General features: G+C 32.9%; 2 protein-coding genes across 2 annotated transcripts; both read left to right on the plus strand.

Annotated features, from left to right (window-relative positions):
* Positions 1 to 2,689: 2,689 nt before the first annotated feature.
* LOC143911384 (protein obstructor-E-like) lies at positions 2,690 to 8,110 on the plus strand. The gene is made up of 5 exons (XM_077430262.1): positions 2,690 to 2,920; positions 5,703 to 5,900; positions 7,068 to 7,271; positions 7,349 to 7,562; positions 7,646 to 8,110. The coding sequence occupies exons 1-5, from the start codon at positions 2,878 to 2,880 to the stop codon at positions 7,725 to 7,727; spliced, it is 741 nt and encodes a 246-aa protein (XP_077286388.1). The 5' UTR covers positions 2,690 to 2,877; the 3' UTR covers positions 7,728 to 8,110.
* Positions 8,111 to 12,353: 4,243 nt separating this feature from the next.
* On the plus strand, positions 12,354 to 17,545 carry LOC143918241 (protein obstructor-E-like). Its single transcript, XM_077440059.1, has 7 exons — positions 12,354 to 12,573; positions 14,156 to 14,248; positions 14,325 to 14,438; positions 14,522 to 14,586; positions 14,928 to 15,060; positions 16,906 to 17,119; positions 17,233 to 17,545. Exons 1-7 carry the CDS (start codon positions 12,519 to 12,521, stop codon positions 17,282 to 17,284), a joined length of 726 nt encoding a protein of 241 aa, XP_077296185.1. The 5' UTR covers positions 12,354 to 12,518; the 3' UTR covers positions 17,285 to 17,545.
* Positions 17,546 to 19,376: the final 1,831 nt, after the last annotated feature.

Below are 19,376 nucleotides of genomic sequence, written 5' to 3' on the forward strand. Positions count from 1 at the left end.
TTTCAATTGTATGTAATAGCTGGTCAATACGAATATAAATCAAATATTTTGATTATTTATTCCAAATATTTTTTGTATTTAGGTATATTTTTCGATTTGCTTCTACATATATTCCATTGTTTTTATTTAAATAGAATGGAAAGCAATACATTTGTCAGTCATATATATTTGTATCGAATTTTTTGTACCAAAATAATTAACATTAGTTGAGCAGTTTGTTTCGGAATACTCTTTAGTCAAACGCAATTTTGAGATTACATATACCAAAAACAATATTGTGGTTAACAAAGTATTTTCAATTCATCGAATAAAGCTTAAACGCCTGGTCCATTGTTGAATAATGTTTCGAGTCCTTTCAAGACCTCCTATGTACTTACATAGTTTGCAGCTATCCACTAAATATAACTAGAGATAGAGTGTTTTGTTAGAAAATCAATTGAGAAATTTATCACAACGGCAATCATTATGATTCAACGTGGCCTATTTTTATCATGACGATTTTTGTGATAAATTTCTCTATTGATTTTCCAACAGATTGTTGTATATCTAGTCATCTTTGGTAGATATTTATTTATTTTACATATGCCCCTTCTTGGACAATTAATTACAAACAATGCAGCAATTTTTATTATTACATAAATTACTGTATTTCCAGAAGCTGAAGAACACGAAATAACAATTAATTCAAGAATTAATTCATTGAGACATCTATGGATTTTTGATTTGTACATCATTTTTACAAATCGTACAAACAATAAATACAGAAGATTTGTGACAACAGGAAAGATGATTTTTTGCCAATTTTGAGGAACCGTTTCAACAATGATCAGATAATATTGGCAAACTCTGATAAGAAACGATCGATTTGGAGTCACAAATATCCCTAAATCTAACCAGCAGTATAGCGGATCGAACCCACCTTATCACTTTGTGCTAAACATACACGCTACTATTGAGCCATACTGCTGGCTAAAAACTCGGCAAGAAGTCCTCCAAAGACTCAAAGTATTAAATGAAGGACCAGTTTGATATTCATTCGATGAATTGAAAATACTTTGGAAACCACCATCTAAACTTAAAGTTAAAGCATTTTCATTTTTATTCATATAGGTATACATCCATTTATTACGAATACGACATATATTGTCAAGTATGTATTATGCAAGGAAAAAAATATCAAAAAAACATCGATCTTCACACATTAAAATCATCATAGAGACATCTATAGACAAATTTTTGCATTCTGTTAACTCAATTTTTTGCGAAATAGTTTGAAACGTTTGTTGAAACGTTTTCAATGAAATCGGATAAATTGGCAAACTCTGAAAGAAAACGATCGACCTCGGAGTTACATATCTAAGGTCTGGCCAGCTCCAAAGCCAGGAGTAGAACTCAAGACCACACAATCAAAAGCATTACACGTATTACAGTTCAACAAATTGGCTTTTTACTATTTGAAATGGCTAGCTTTGGCTAGCTAGGTAAAAAGATTGGTATGTAGTATTAAATAAAATAAAAATTCATAAATGTATGAAGTAATTTGAATGTATTCAATGAAAATTATTCTGAAAAATCACATTTTATAATAAAATAAACGGGTTTACATCACGGCAACGAAAATTTAAAGATCGAAAAAGCAAATATCGGAAAGCAAAGATTGAAAATCGAAAGATCTTAAGTCGAAAGATCAAAAAGAATGTATGCATGTTAAACGGTACTATGTTGTATATATAATACTAGCTGTATTACCCGGCTTCGCTCAGCATTTATAATATAAACCGCTTACACATGACTAATCTAATAGTTAACATTTTATTTAAAAAAAAAATTTTTTTTTTCCTTCTTGGGCTTCGCCCACGACGCCCCCTGAGCCTTTGGCCTTTAAAAAATAAGTTGAATCGGCGCCTATGAATCGAAAAAAAATAAATCAAATCATTGGTTTGTTGACGGCTGCGCCCCATAAACCATTTAAACATGACTAATAATCTAATAGTAAACATTTTATTCTAATAGTAAACCCCACGGGGGTGAATTCATTGAATCGAAAAAATCAAATCGGCGCCTATGAATCGAAAAAAAAATAAATCGAATCATTTGTTCGATGACGGCTGTGCCCCATAAGGCTGCCCCCCTTCGGGGCCCCATGCGGCTGCGCAGCCCCATGCGCCCCCTTCGGGGCTCCATGGGACTACACCCCTTGCGCCCCCGCGGGGGTGAATCCATTGAATCGAAAAAAAAAGTAAATCGAATCACGTGTTCGATCACGTGTTCGATGACGTCACCGATCTACGGACGACCAACGAACGAATGAACCAAGGATACATACATACATATATATATACAAAGTCTCTTTCCAAATTATATATTAGATATATCAGTGGCATGCGGTGAAATTATATCTCTTTTTGTCGTACAGCCTTGCTTAATGTGCCCGGGAGGAAAAGCCTGTTCCTCTTGTATCCTGCTCGTGCAAATTAAGTGAGGCTGTACGACGGGGAGAGAGTGAGTTTTACCGCACGCCACTGATATATATACTACCCGCTTTTCATATGAATTCATAGTAAACGAATATTTTCGATTTTTCGACTTTTCGATGCGCTGACGGTCACCGAAAAAAAACATATATTCATGTAATGAAACCTCTAAAATACAGAAGACAGATCACGTGGAGAGATCCCGCGACCGAGCCACAGTTTGAGGGCCACCAGCCGGCGCGTCGAGAAAGAGAAAGAAGCACCGAGCGAGAAAATGCGAGCGCGTGTAAAAGCACAGTGTTTCGTAGATTTGCGACCAGTTTAAGTCTGACTTTACAACGGGAGACACACTCCCGATAAGACTTACAGATAACGTGTCTAGTCATCTGAAGAACCGTCGAATATGAAGTTCTTCTTAGCAGTTATCGCCTTAGCCGTATGCGCAAGTAAGAAATATCACAATTAAAAAACACACACACACACTAAATTTTCACAAGGCTTCACAGCTCACATTGTAATTGATATACCCGACACATGTTACTGGAAACTATCCAACTTGCCTTCTAGTATTGTAATATTTCAGAAATTTTCAGTTGCGTCAAATACATAAATTATTATGCGTGTCGATCGATCTGATATTGAAATTTCGCAACGCGTTGTGGGTGTATTTCGACACTCGGCGTCTTGAGAGTGTAATAATATTCGCGAGAGAGCCGGTATTAAATATCAGAGACAACAGAGCGGGTTGTTTCGCAATATGAAAGTGTCTCGGATTCGAAATGTCAAATGTTCTTCGGGCTGCAGGCGAGCGGCATTCTCCGAGTTGCATCAGATGTGCAACGGGCCGCCGCTTTATGTGATCGATCGCGAAGCCTTGAAATTCGCCGTTTCGAATGTCAAAGTTGAGTTTGGGATGGGTTTCGTGTACGAGTTGCGTAATGAGGATATTACATTTGAGCAGATATAATGAGGATGTCTGTTATGTGATTTTATTGAACATTTCGACCTTGTTATTGAATAGTTGTTTAATTTGGCTTAGTTACAATTTATATTTTATTGGAAATATAAACATTGTCTTGATTTAATTACTAACTAGGTATGCTTTATTTAAACTGAGATTAAAGTGCAATGAAAATCACTTTACATTTTGATATCTTAGTTATCTCTCTTTTTATTTTTCCTTAGTTTATGTTTTAAGTTGAAGAGTGAAAGTATATAAATGAAAAAAAATGTAGAATTTTCACGCATATTAGAATAATATTTCATAGCTTTTTGTGTGGTTTTCAAAGACAATCATAATAACGTACATATTTCAAACAAAAAAAGCAGTTTTTCAATTTATTTACGGTAAAAATTAGCATAAAATTTATCCGCATACATTATAAATTTATATATTACTAGCTGAACCTGACATGCGTTGCAATGCCACAATAACGCATGCATTTCCCGTTCCCGTTCCCGTTCTCGTTCCCGTTCCCATTTGTCAGAAAAACGCAGGCAGTGAACACTTTGGTCGCGACACGAAAACATTTGAAATTATAGCGTTAAAATGACACTCATTCCCGTTTTTCCCGTTTCCGTTCCCGTTTTTTTTTCACAGTAATCTTCCCAGACATACATACAACAAATCCTGAAAGTTCCATCGTAATCGGTTTAGTGGTTTAGGAGCATATTCGAGACACACACAGACATTCAATTTTATATATATACAAATATATATTTTTGATAGAAGAGTTTCTTGAAGCTTATTTATTTTTCATTTTCTTCTGTAGTATAAATTATGACAAATATTTAAAATACCGCTCTTGATTTAAAATGTTGACGATATTATATCATTTTCAATTCTGAACAAAGAAAAAGCAGCTCACCCAGGTGACGCCTGGTATACGTTCAACAGTTAAAAATCTTACCATGTCATTTTATAATTAAATATATAAAATTTGTCAATTGGTTTATATGTAAATTTGTGACGAAACTCAGTATATTAATATTGAGCTAATTATTTTGATCAACTTCCATATGACAAAAAAAAGAAAACAAATACCGGATATGATCACAATAAGTGGCACGTATCTGTTATGCGATTATTATATCACAAATTACGACAATGTCAAAACGACATTTTCGCGGATGGATTTCGTAATTCATTCTCGTTTGCATCACATTACAATAACGTATATTTTTTGTCGCGTATTATCAAAAAGTTTCCAATACGGATGAAAGTTTTTCTATTATAACTAGCAAGTGTGTTTTCATCTTAGAACTATTTCGTCTTCCTACTTAAATTTTAGGGGAAAGCTTTTCGTTCATGCACGAACGAATCGTTCAAAATATCACCAAAATGTCGGGCGAAAGTTAAATTTTATCATACCTACCGGATTTTTTGTTTTGCTGCTTTTTTACATAATTCGATCTTGTCTCATTACGATAGAAGAATGCAGGTATCTATACAGCGAGAGAGAAGACAAATGATATTTTATTAATATATTCATCGGCGAGAGTTGTCCGCGTAAAACTACCAATTGCGTGAGCGGTCATGTCCGAGGTTGTTGACATAAGGTGAAATTTTTCATTATCGCATAATAACAGCACGCTCTGGCCACGTAAATATATCGTAATCGTAGTTTTTTTTAACCTAACCTAACCCGTATTCATTCCATATATGTAGATACATATGTAAAAACAATTCAAATGGTAGGTTTGTCGATTACCAGCGCGTTGATGTCTCTGAAAGAATACCGGTTGAAATTTGATCAATATTTAAATTTTATTCATACATATGCAGTCTTTTCTTTTTGAATCAATTAATAAATCGATGCAAAGAATTTGCATATAATATATCGTCATAAGTAAATTTCAATATAATTTCATCATCCTTGAATGAGCTTTATTTTAGTGTACAGCGTCAAAGGGAAATATTACAGTTGTTTTTCGTTAAACAAAAACGATATACATATGTATGTACGTATGTATTGAAATATTTTGAAGTAATATTTATGTAATGACTTAATTTACTTTAAAGTGTAATTATATAAATATAAATTCAGACTAAACCAGTTAGCTTTTAACTACATTGACTTCTATCTGAACAATTTCGTAAAAGTTAGCGTTTGAATACATACCTACTTACTACTATTGCACTTTGTAACGCCAAAGTACAATCTACAAAAATCTACATGTGCGATAATTTTACAACACAGAAAACTGAGTTATTTATATTGATTTTAGATGCGCAACAATACAAGTGCCCAGCAAAAGACGGCCAATACGAAGATTCCAGACAATGCGACAAGTTCTACGAATGCGTAGATGGAGTCGCCAAAGAAAAGTACTGCCCCGATGGTCTCGTCTTCGATCAACTGATTAGGAAGATCAATAAATGCGACCAGCCCTTCAACATAGACTGTGGAGACAGAACCGAACTCCGTAAGTAAACTATGGCATTTACTGTAATCCGTAATGTATACGGTTTCGTGGGATGCATCGAGCATTCAACCGCGTGTGAATTCTCGGTAAATGTGAAAAGCCAACTGTCGAAGGTATAAAGATAGATAGATAAGTATCGAGGAAGGCCTTGGAATATCAATCAGCGATAGTCGATCGCTTCGAGAATGCTAAATAACCAGTTTGAGATTGTCTTGCGTGCATTGTAATTTTCACTAGATCGTTAAAATTCACGATTGACATTAAACTGAGACTGTTCTTTTTTTTTAGAATCGTTAATATAAATCGGTTGCTATAGGGAAATGGCCTAGAATTTTTAATCAGTCGCAATGCCTGATTTAACAGTTTTCCATTGGATAAATATATCCTTGTGTGAAACAAGTTATACATATATGCAGATATGTACAATTCAATACAGTTAATAGCCATATAAAGGTTTTTTTGTTAGCTTTCCATTAAATGATGATTAACTTTCTTGTAATAAGTAAATAATAGTACTCGTTATATATGAATTATATTATTGATATCGTAATATAATTTTATTTTCTGTGGAAAACTTTGATTTTTCCACATGAGGAGCATATTTTTTTCGCCTTTTTATATTTAAAATAATAATAATTTTTATACACATTAACTCAAATTAATTTAATTAAGATTTAAAGAAAGTAATATACCTTTATTATTGTATTCAAAGAGAAAATTTTATTTCAAGTCATTTATTTATTCCACTTTACATATTAATTTGCATATGAGTATTGCGAAAATTTTTTTTTTTTATATTGAAGGCTTGAACCACAATTTATGTTAATAAAAATTAGCACGTGTGTGTTTATATGTATGTATAATACATTGTGCATAAAATAAATTTTATTTCACACTTTCAAAATATTCAATGCATAAGAGAAAATCACAAGATACAAGTCTGGGATTTACTATAAATACCTTTAAATACTCTTTCGCTTTCATTAATTTAATTCTTAACGAGTGCTAAACGTATCATATGCATTTCACCTTGACTAAACGTACAACTCTCGCGTAGAAATCAATGTCGAACCGATTAAAACGCGACTTCCCGCTCTTCTATATAGAAATCAATGTCAAGTTTCTAGTACCAAGTACCGTTAACATTCTTGTCGTTTGCCTTTGCAGAGGAACCACACCCTAACAAATTGTGCCCGAGAAAGAACGGATTCTTCGCCCATCCCCAACCATCCACATGCAACATCTTCTACAACTGCATCGATGGAGACGCCACCGAGATCGTCTGCACAGCTGGTTTGCACTTCGACGAATACTCTGGAACTTGCGTGTGGCCCGACACAGCCGGAAGGACTGGATGCGACAAAACCGACCGTAAGACCTTTAAAAAAAAATCTTAAATGATTAAACATTTAAAATTTGTATGTATCATATGCTGAATTTCGTTTTAGACAAGTTGAAGGACGGATTTGAGTGCCCCAAGGATATCCCAAGCGATCCTCAAGGACAACCCGTCGTACATCCTAAATTCCCCCATCCTTCTGATTGCCAACGTTTCTATGTTTGCTTGAACGGTTTTGAGCCCAGAGATCTCGGTTGTCAAGTCGGCGAAGTTTATAATGAAGAAACTCAAAGGTGTGACGCTCCTGAAAATGTAGCTGGATGGTAAGAAAAATTGGTGTTGATTTATTTTTTGACATATTGTTTGGAGATGTAGAGAATTTATGTATATTTTTGTCGTTTTGCAGCGAGGATTGGTACAAAGATTCCGAAGACGCACCAGCTTCTGTAAAGGGAACTCCTGGAAAACGCACTAAACGCAGCGTCTAAATCTTTCCTATTTTCATAGTGTATTTTAATTATTTTATATTGCTACGAGCTATCCTAGTGAATAAATTGTTTTTTTTATGTTAATATAAATTCCTTTTGTTTTATTTATTTTTCGTTTGAAAAAATAATCACGCATAGTTATGTATGTACATAAGAAAACTATGCTGAAAAATGGCATTTATATGACTGAGATATTTATAGTTAAAATTAACATAAATTAGATAGTTAAATGAAAGGTCAAAATTAGGCATACAAGTGCATGGACAGACATAAAAGAACAGGAAAAACCAGAGTTTTCAAATTCAAATACTACTTTTAAAAGTCAAAAGTGTCAACGATACCAATAAAAAATAAAACAATTGAATAAAAATACTTGAAGTTTTATTATTTTCTTTATTTTGAATGAATTTTTATTTCAATAACACAAATTAACATTGACATGGAAAAATATCAAACACTATAGTGCAATTGAGAAAAATTAGAACACATGTCATTCAATGACATCTTTATACACATTCAATCAATCATATTCAAATTAAAAAAAAAATGTATGCTAAACAAGATTAAATTAAAAAAAAAATGACAAGGCTATTTTTATCAATTGTCACAAGAAGAATAAATTAAAAGCATTTAGCACTGGCGACATCTAAGTCTACCTACTTGTAGCAAGTATTAAATGATTAACGTCGAGGAAAAGATGAAACAACCTTCATTACACCCATAAAAAGAGCTTTCATTTTGCAAGGTGGATCAGTGTCGGGGTTGGGCGTGCTTCGGCCTCGTTTTTTACCAAACAAAACTAAAAAAAAAAATCAATAGTAACCATTTACAATCCAATGCCACACACTTAAAAATGCACCCAGACTGAAAAGTGCACACCCACTCTTCGCCTCTCACTGAAATCTCACCATAGAACCATGTTCGTACAAGCATTGTGCAACAACTGTATACAGTTTTTCGTTACATTTCCTAGATTGGATTAAAGTGCTGTATAGTGTTTCGCATTGACCGGTCTTACGCATTATATGGCGATTGTTACAAATTATCATTATCGACAAGAAAGTGGTCCGGGACTTGCATAACTGTTCCACAGTCTGACCTGTTTAGCTGGGCGTGTCGGGGATCGGGCTCTGCTTTCCCCATGGGGTCTTGACACGAGGCAGCTGTGATCAATGGTGTCCTTTGAGGTCATCAGTAGATCACTCGGGTGAGGTTGCAGAATCTGCGCCACGGTTAACGACAGTCGGTGAAAGGTATACGAGGCCAGCGGGTGAACAGCTAGCGAGATGTTGCTCTATAATAGGGTGATCCAAAGTAAACGATTACTAAATTACATTTTTTATATGTAAATGTAAGCTCTATAGAACGATACTGTCCTTTATTTATTCAAATATGATATCATATATGAAAAGTTCTATAGAATAATTAGTATGTGTTTAGATCGGGGTTGAGACATTGATGTTTTTTTACAGTGAGGAGGCTGTATGTATAATATATCGCACACAAATATTTCAAGGCAAACGACAAGTTTTTAATAGGAAATATTATTGTAGTTGGAGTTTTTGGGTGCTCGGATACAGTGATGATTCTAAAAAAAGAAGATTTACAACTAATGGTTCCAATCTTCTAGATTCTTCTATGGGAAAATCTACGTTTTCCACGATATGTTATTGCTTATACACGTGTTGAAGCACACTTAACTGCTTTTTATGTGTATAATATATTACTTTTCGTTTTGTTAATTACTATAATAAAACTAGTTAGAGCTACGAATATTATATGAAAACAATTTGTTTGATTGGTGGAAAAGTGTATAAAACAGACAATTTTTGTCTAGATCGTAGAATGCTTAACTTCAACTTATCAAATTATCATTGATTAATTTAATATTTTTAAAATGTACAATGTGGATAATATCATGCTTATAATAAATAATATTATGTTGATACAGATGCCTTTTTTAATCAAATAAATAATAAAGTAGGTGTAATAATAATAATAATAATAACATTTTAATCCAGACGAAAAGGAAAAGAGTACAATTTCCATCGTCCATATAAATAAAATATAGACTACACAAATTATTTATAAAATAAATAAATATAATATGATGATTTAATAAAATTATCTAAAGAAAAACACGTACCACGTACCACTCAGTGTGTTTTCGCCCTTATCCTCTTCATTGTCTCTTGCTTATATTTCTTTCATAGTTTTCCATTATAGAGGCTAGTAAAAAAATACAGAGAGGTAATATTGTGGACTTCACTTTTTTGAAAAAACTGGACTTATTGTTATGCAAGTGTCACGGTGAAGGTGTAGACAAATATAATTGTAACAAAACTCTACTACGCCTAATCTATAACGTCGCGATGCTTGGAAAAACTCACCCCCTGGAGTGTTTTCAATGATATTTTATCCTTGTTTTGACATAGGTTTGACAGTGATCGATAATGGAGATATTTGAATAAATGTAAATTAATAAATCCTATATTTGAATAAATGTAAATCTTGTCAAAATAGCCAGCAGCATACCTTGGTGATGTGTCAAACCCGGCAACCACCGAGAGCTTGCCGGGTTTGACCCCAATTTTTGACCTCGATTATTCCGAGTATTTCTATAGTGCTGCTGATCAGACTTAGATATTTTTGACTCCAAATCGATCGTTTCCAATCAGAGTTTGCCAATTTATCTGATTTCATTGAAACGGTACTTCGACAAATTAGCAAAAATCATCCTACCCACTATGTCATCACTATTTGAATATGATTCCAAAAATTTATATAAGTTTAATGCCATAGATGTCGATGTCGAGAGGCAACTCGAAAAGATCAATATGGGAGAATATACAATTGGGTTCATCGGCTATGCAGCCTTTCCCAAGTATGTATTATTAAATAGAAAATAAAATAATAAGATCGTAAATGACATAATGACTAAAGAGCGGACCAACTTTGTGCCGTTCATTGTTCATTGTTCGTCATGCTTTGTTCATTTTTATGATGAACCTTTTTTTATGCTCTCTAGCTTTGTAGTTTGCCCTGTTTCCTGGAAAAAGCACACTTCCGGTCCTACCTCTAATAATGATACACCAATCACAGCTGGAAACCATGAGCGCGTCCTGTAACGCACTTTTGAGTGTATTCTCACCATAAAGCTTGCATTGTTCAACTACAAAATTTGTATTAACCGTAAATAAATTTAGTTTTTTTGACAATAATAATTAATTACATTATTACAATAAAATAAACCTTAAAAAGATCGAAACTTCTACTTGAAGGCTTAAATATTCCAAAAATACTCCAATGAAAATTAAATGATTAAATGTACATATGTACATACATATATGTAAGTTTTATATACTTACTTGAGTTGATAAGGTTTTGGTAACAATTCGTAAACCGGGAGTAGTAATATTTTTTAAAACAATATTTCATTATTTTATTTTGACCTTTTAAATTATTTTTATTTTCTTGATATTTAATGTGTAGAATATTTATAGTGATTTTAAGTAATAAATAAAATTGAACAAAATCAGACAACCGGAAGTATAACTTTTGCCTTGTGTAAGTTTCCCTACATTTGGGCTCAATTTGTATCGAAAATACTCTCATAGCCCTGAATGTATATTTGATTATCGAATTTTGTTTTTTTTTTCCTTCTTATATTCCTAAAATACATAGATAAAGTTATGCGAATTTGTTTATGCATATATTACACCGAATCCACGTAATTGTCTATTACAAGCATTCGGCAAGAGAATTGCCGAATACGTGAAAAATGCAAGCACGTTGCCCAGTTCACGGATTCCGTAAATTCTTTGCCGAATGCGTGAACTGGACAGCGTGTTATATTATAACCAAGTGTCAAAGTGACAGCTGAATAAGGATGTTTAATTTAGTTTAATTTACATATTATTATGTATAATATGACTACATACATATATTTCACTGTTAAAATATTGATCAAATTGTATAAAAATGGCATTAATTTATGTATAGGTCATATGAGATGATCGAAATATAGGTATGTAGTCATATTATACATAAAAATATGTAAATTAAACTAAATTAAACATCCTCATTCAGCTGTCACTTTGACACTTGTCCACGCTGTCCAGTTCTAAAAAACAACACCGGAGCGCTGCTGTCTATTTGCCAACTCCATGCTTTGAGCAGACAAATTCTTGCCGAATACACGCATTCGCCAAAAAATTTGCCAAATCCGTGAACTGGGCAACATGCTTGCATTTTTCACGCATTCGGCAATTCTCTTGCCGAATGCGTGTAATAGACAATTTCACGCATTCGGTGTAACACATATACATATGACTAAGTCATCTTAACAATGCCCCAAAACTATTTATTCAGAGTTGAATCACAATTAGATTATTTTAGTTATATCACAATATATCAGAAGGCCATTTTTAATAGTACTCCTTATACAAAATAGCATTTTGTAACCAAATTCTATAAGATACCACATGTTGAACTAGAAGTCCTATATTTCCCATACAATCGTTTGCCCTTTGTTTGAGCTGTCTCTTTACATTGCACTGCCTTCGACACAGCTTATGTTGAATAAATTAATAAGCAGCGTTGCAGTTTTTGGGTGTTCCGGTACCCAGAGACGGTGAGAGCCGGACAATGCAGATTCCAGTAGAAATTTCATGGCGGCCTCAGTCTGCCTCACTCGCTCTAATCAAACGCCCAGGCCGCAACTGTCAAACCATAATCCAAAGGTAATCTGTCATCGACTACCCAAGACATTTGACCGAACCACAGACTACGATGCAGTCCACGATGTTGATCGCCGTGTGTTCCCTTTTGATATACGCCGTTGTAGGTTAGTAGTGCTTCACATTTTTGTTTACCAATAATCCACTACGAGTAGCGAATACTATATACTATTTTATGTAAAAAATTTAAATTTTGTAATATTAATGGTATTTTTATTATAAAATATATGAATTTATGGATATTAAATATGCACATATATTTCGTATTAAATATGTAACATTACACGTATTACATAAAGTTGTATTAATGATTTATTGATAGTTAATATGTATGCCGATTATATACATAAGTACATCGTAAACAAAATATAAACCCGATCTACTTATGTATGTATTTCCATTATTTATGTTAGATTCTACGCCGTAAGCTGAAATATGATATCAATCTGTTTATATATAAAATTTTATATCGTATATAGAAATTTTATGTTGAATTGATTCGTCTTAGGTCTATTTTAATAGTTTCTGAATTTTTGAAATATAACATATGTACATACATATACATATATGTATATGAAATTTAAGTTTTAAATGAAGAAAACTATCCAGTATTTATTTGAAAGCCTTCAGAAGTTATCAATGTGATAATTGTGATAATTTTTTAAAGCTTTACATATCATATGCATATGAGCCGTTATATTTTAAGTTCCAATTTTCAGTTCCAAAAACACTATTTCTGTTTGATTTAATTCACAAATTGTTATCACTTCTTTTAATTCGATATGTCCAGAATCTCGAAAAATTGGAATAAACGTATTACAGGCCTCCAGTATTTTTAAATATTGCTGAGCGCAAACCATTATATTGAATGTTTTGCGAAATATTTCTCGAAATTAAGAAACGTGGACTTATGCCACTTTCAAATATAACGACTCATATATTGAGACCCAGCCCGAGGGTATATGGCGCCCCTAGACAAATTCAGCAACCCCCCTCCCTCAAAAAAAATTATTAAAGGTACATGTCGAAGAAAAATATATTAAGAAAAAAGTATAAAATTAAATTAACAATTTTTTTTTCAAAATTGGCACATTATATAATATTAATAATTATTTTAAGTTATATATTAGACCATTGTGACTCATTAGAAATTCCTATAATGCCTCAATGGTCCAAACTTTAAATAAATAAATATTGATTCTAAAGGTATAGTGATACTATTAAGTGATTTACATTAAATTTTCATGCATTAAAATTATTTTTAAATACTAATATTAAAATAAATACCATACTCTTACATATACCCACTATAATTCTTATAAAATGTGTGTATGTATGTATGTATGTAGATGTATTGAGTAAGTTACGCCTACGATTGCAATATATATGCAAATGTATTGATGTTATAAAAAGTATAATTCTCTTTTGAATTTAATTACAGCGATTCGGAAAAAGAATCATAAATAATATACATACTTAACCTAAATTTGCACGTCACAATAATAAACACTTTTTGCGTCACGATTAAGTCACGATTCGTGCATTGAACGCTTTCAAAGTGCATTGTATGACATATCACGATTTTTCGCAAGCTTTCGATTAGCACACGACAAAAAATGAAAGATTTAACTCTTAAACGAAACGCTCGGCAATTTTTCTACTCGATTGAAAACTTGAATTTCATTGCAGTCTCGGGACAAGATGAGGAGTTCCAATGTCCGGAACGGACCGGTTTCTATCCGGACCCTTATCAGTGCGACTTGTACTACTCGTGTACGCAAGGTAAGTGTAATCAAACGTCGATTTCGACTTTTTCACGACCGCTTTCATGATTTTATAATGGCTATGTTGCAAATAGGAAAGGCTGAAACCAAGCTGTGTCCTGATGGACTGGTTTTCTCCGACAAAAGTTCAAACCACGAACATTGTGACATTCCGTTGAACGTGGAATGCGGAGACAGAACTGAATTGCGTAAGTTTTCACTTTGAGTACTTGTATTATTATTTCATCAGAGCTATTGTAACACAATGAATTATGTATGTATAATATTTCAGAGGAGCCTAAGCCTACTAAGGGATGCCCCAGAGCTAATGGTTTCTACAGACATTCAGATCCAGAGGTAAAAATATATATACATTGTATGTATTTATCTAATATAAGTTTAGAATGAAGACTACGCTTCATTTTAAGGCTTTAGAAAACTTTCAACATATCTCAAGAAGACATATTCAAATAAAATCGAAAATATAAAGAAAAAAAAAGTTCAATTGTTTTGAAAAATACTTATTGTGTTTAAAAGGAATTCAAATGAAGTGTGATAAAATTGGACAAACTATAAGATAATTTAATTAGTGCCAACACTTTTTACAGAATTTACGTAATAATGTCGTAAAAATCGACGGACAATTTAACCTCGACTTAAATTACAATATTTAAACGTTTGAAATTTCACATTTTCAGGTGTGTGACAAGTTTTACAATTGCATCGACGGTGTGGCCAATGAGATGCCATGTCCTCCAGGTCTGATCTACGACGATATGAAGTGTGCCTGGCCTGCAGAAAGCAAAAGAAAGTGTGAAAATTCCAAAAGAGGTGATTTTGCATGTCTTTTTTCTTACTTTATTTGTCTTTCCGATGCGGCTTTCTCTCGACTTTTTGATAAGAAGAGAATCGTTGAATAAAGATGAACGCGTTTTGTTCAATGCAGTGCGATGCATACGTTGCATATAAATTGCCGTCGATTTGAATAGGAAATGTCATGAAAGATCAAATGTCACTTATGAATAGTAATAGCGCAAATTATATAAGTGCCATATTTGATCTTTAATTCCAACATTTTAAATCATTCGGTTATATATTTGGGTAAGTCTGAGTAAGTACATCAAAGTAAAGCGGTAAACTACCTTCTACCGTAATTTTGTACTACATATACATATATTTTGATCCACACACATGTACATATTTTATTTTATTACATTTTATACCAGGAAGGCCTTACAGGTATACCCCAATGCGCCTTCCTGGCCAATTACAAACAATACAGCATTTTTATTATACAAGTCGCTGAATTACGAGACACTGGAAACTGGAAAATTAACGAGACATCTATTCTATTTTATTTTATTTTATTTTACATACATATATACAAATATACCAGGAAGGCTTAACAGGTAAACCCCAAATGCGCCTTCCTGGTCCACATAATTATTACATAGATACATGTAAATCTAAATATCTGACATCTATGGTCAGTATACATATATTATATTACAAACATCGTATTAATACGATAAATAACGATGAATAACTTTCATGTAACAATACGAATTTTTTATATTCGATAAACAACCACAGAGACATCTATGGTGAGCAATATGGCGAAACATAAGATATAACAATAACTTAAGGTTCGCAACAGAAAATTGGGAAGGAAACGCCAATTTTACAGGAATCGTTTCAATGAAAATCAGAAAAATTGGCAAATTCTGATAAGAAACGATCGACCTAGACAAATCAAGGTCTGGCCAACAACGAGACTTAGCGGGGAATCGAACTCGTAACATCAAGTACGAAATAATTCAACATTCACCACTAGACCACGCTGCTGGCTATAAATTGTACATAAATTTTATTGTACATTAATCATATTCCAATAGTGATGACACAGTAGGTAGGAAGGTTTTTAGCCGATTTTTAATCGGGAACCGTTTCAACAATGAAATCAGAGAAAATTGGCAAACTCTGATAGGAAACGATCAACCTGGAGTCACAAATATCCAGGTCTGACCAGCAGCACTACAGATATACTCAAAAAAATTCTTTTCAATCGATCATGGGATCGAACCCGGCGCCTCTCGGTATTAGGCTGGAGCTTAACGACCGAGCTATGCTGCTGGCTATGTACATATCTATATCAAAATAAAATACATATGATGTATTTTAACATATTTATATTTTATAATCAAAATAGAGAAATTTAGAACATATCATTTTTTGATTGTGATAAATTTATAATTTTTTTTTAAATTACTCTACCAGTGATGGATCAAGTAAATGGGGGGCCCCAGGCGCATTTGAGGTTTGAAGCTCCCACTTCAGTAAAAAATAGTGCAATCATCCTTTTTCTACCATGCTTTTCAGTATATGGTTTTTCATTAGGATTTTACAAACCATATATTTTTTTAATTATTTACTATACTTGAAACACTAACAGTTTTTGGAATAAAATGGGTACTATTTTAAAATATTATGTAAAATAGGTATTCTTGGCTTACGAAGGTATTGTGGACAATGGTAATAATTTGTAAGTAGTAAATTTCGGGGACCCCAAGCGCGTGCTTATTTTCAATGTACGATAAACCACCGCTGTATTCTACTTACATATACTACCTATACATTCTATACATACAAGTTAATATACATTTTCCATTCTTACAGACTTGTTGGCCGATGGATTTTCTTGTCCCAATGGAGAAACAGTGGGTCCTAATGGACGCGCTTTGCCTCACCCTACCTTCCCACATCCAGAAGATTGTCGCAAATTCTACATTTGTCGTAACGGAGTTGATCCTCAATACGGCAGTTGTGTAGAAGGTGAAGTTTACAACGAAGAAACTTTCAAATGCGACGAGCCTGAATCAGTTCCTGGATGGTAAAATTCTATGAAACTTATTAAATAAATTATTAAATTTAATTTGAAAAGTTTTTCGCGTAATTCCATAGATGTCACTGCAGTAAAATAATTTTTTGGTTTTTTATTTTCAGTGAAAATTACTACGAAGGAAAAGAGATCGGCAAGAAGTCGAAGAAAAACTAGATTATATTTTATCATATCGAACCGTATTTATTTACGATTGTAATTAGTCCGTGCATTTATTACGCAACATTCATTTCATCACTGCTTTGGCGAACATGCAAGTGTGCCGTCGTTGAAATTTGTGCCTTTCATTGTCTATTGTTAAGTTATTGAAAACATGACCTGATTTTTCTGTACACCCGAAACAAATTCATTTATGAGCATAAATTGTACATGCAAATGTAGTGTTGTTAGAATTTTTTTGTAAAATAAAAATCATACAAAATACACTCATTTTTTTCTATTAACATTTCGATTGTTGTTTGATCACATTGTTTTCCAGTCGTGTATAATAACTATTATTGCATCAAATCGCTATGAAGTCACACTCCATTAATTTCAGGGTGGGTTTCGCGTTTGATCGCGCGTTGAACTCTCTCAAGTTAAGCAACGAATATAAAACCGTGTAAAAAACTGCACACGTGCACTCAAACAATACAACATTCATATTATACGAGATGGTGATTATTTTTCGATTCGATACAAATTGAATTGGCCAACACTTTGGAAACATACAAATCGGACAAAGAGCCGGTCAATCGATCGACATATGAGATTTTGGATTATTACAACACGATTCCTAGATAGGTAGATTGTATACATATGTACTTTTGTATAATATGAGTGAGTATATAAACATCTATATGTAATTTATTACAGGCTGATAATGATTCAATTAATTTGTACTCAGTGGTGTAGTCGGGCCAAGTCGGGGCAGGTCCTATGTCCAAACTCATTACTAGAGCCCGGAATCTGAAGGGGCTGTTTATTGTTCAAAGATTGTAAATGCATTGTTAAAGGTTTGCCGAACCTTTTTTACAAAGGATTTACAACAATTGAACAATAGGCGGCACGTTTCCGGCCCCTTCAGATTCCGACCTCTACTCATTACGTTCAATGAGAACACTCATCTTAGAGGTCACACTATCCAAAAAGAAAAATCGAAATTTATGTTATGCCTTTTTTATCTAAAAACACCCAAAACTTCGAAAGAAAACATTATTTGAACTATTAACCATACGCACTTGAGAATAGATAAAATAAGGGAACTCAGTTTAAATAAATAGTCATCCTTAAATTCACATGTAAAAATTTCATCAAATATTGCTGTTAACACACAAACACGGGTTTGAAAAATCAAAGTTGTTGAAGAGGATGTATGGAAGGAAGTTTTTATAAAATATAAAAAAAGTCATGATTATAACAACAATATTTGTTAATTAGCATTTGATTTTTTTTAGAAATATTTGAATACATATTTTTTTTAGTAATGAAAAATGACGGGGGTCAAAAAAAATAAACACCACCCCGGTCCTTTTTTATTTTATTTAAACACCGCTGTTTGTACTACATTTCCATGATTTTTATAACGTCGATATATATCTATATATATTTTATTTATTTTTATCCATAAATAAAATATGTATATCTACATATATATGTAAATACCAGGAAGGCCTTACATCTAATTATAAATTAATTGAAGGCTAATTATAAACATCGATAAACAATTTATAGAGCAGTTTTACAGAGCATCATATAGACATCTATGGATACATTTGACAAACATTTTTGCAGCATTTTATAAATCAGCAAGTTCAAGATGCTGAAAACTCGAATTTTTTGCGAGAAATGTATTGCCAATTTTTTGGAACCTTTTCGATGAAATCGGATAAATTGGCAAACTCTGAATATGACAAAGTCACATATCCAAGGTCTGGTCAGCAGCAACGGGCCTGGACTACCCAGGCCCACCTGTGACCACCCAGTTGAACGCATTATACGCTTACCACTGATCTATATATTCAATATCACATACATATATACATTTTCAGTTAAAATATCATATTTTTAATGGTTTTAGTTAATATAATAATTGAATCCTCCGATTTATCCGCGTTTGTAGGAGTTTAAATCATATTATAATTTACATGCCGACGTCTGCTAAACTGTATGAATATGCTTCGGCCTCGAACCACTGCAATTTTGAAAGTTTTTTTTCAAATTTAAAGGAAATATATATATATATATATATATATATATATATATATAT

The sequence above is a fragment of the Arctopsyche grandis genome, chromosome 1 (genome assembly GCF_051622035.1).
Source record: "Arctopsyche grandis isolate Sample6627 chromosome 1, ASM5162203v2, whole genome shotgun sequence".
In the NCBI taxonomy this organism is placed as follows: domain Eukaryota; kingdom Metazoa; phylum Arthropoda; class Insecta; order Trichoptera; family Hydropsychidae; genus Arctopsyche; species Arctopsyche grandis.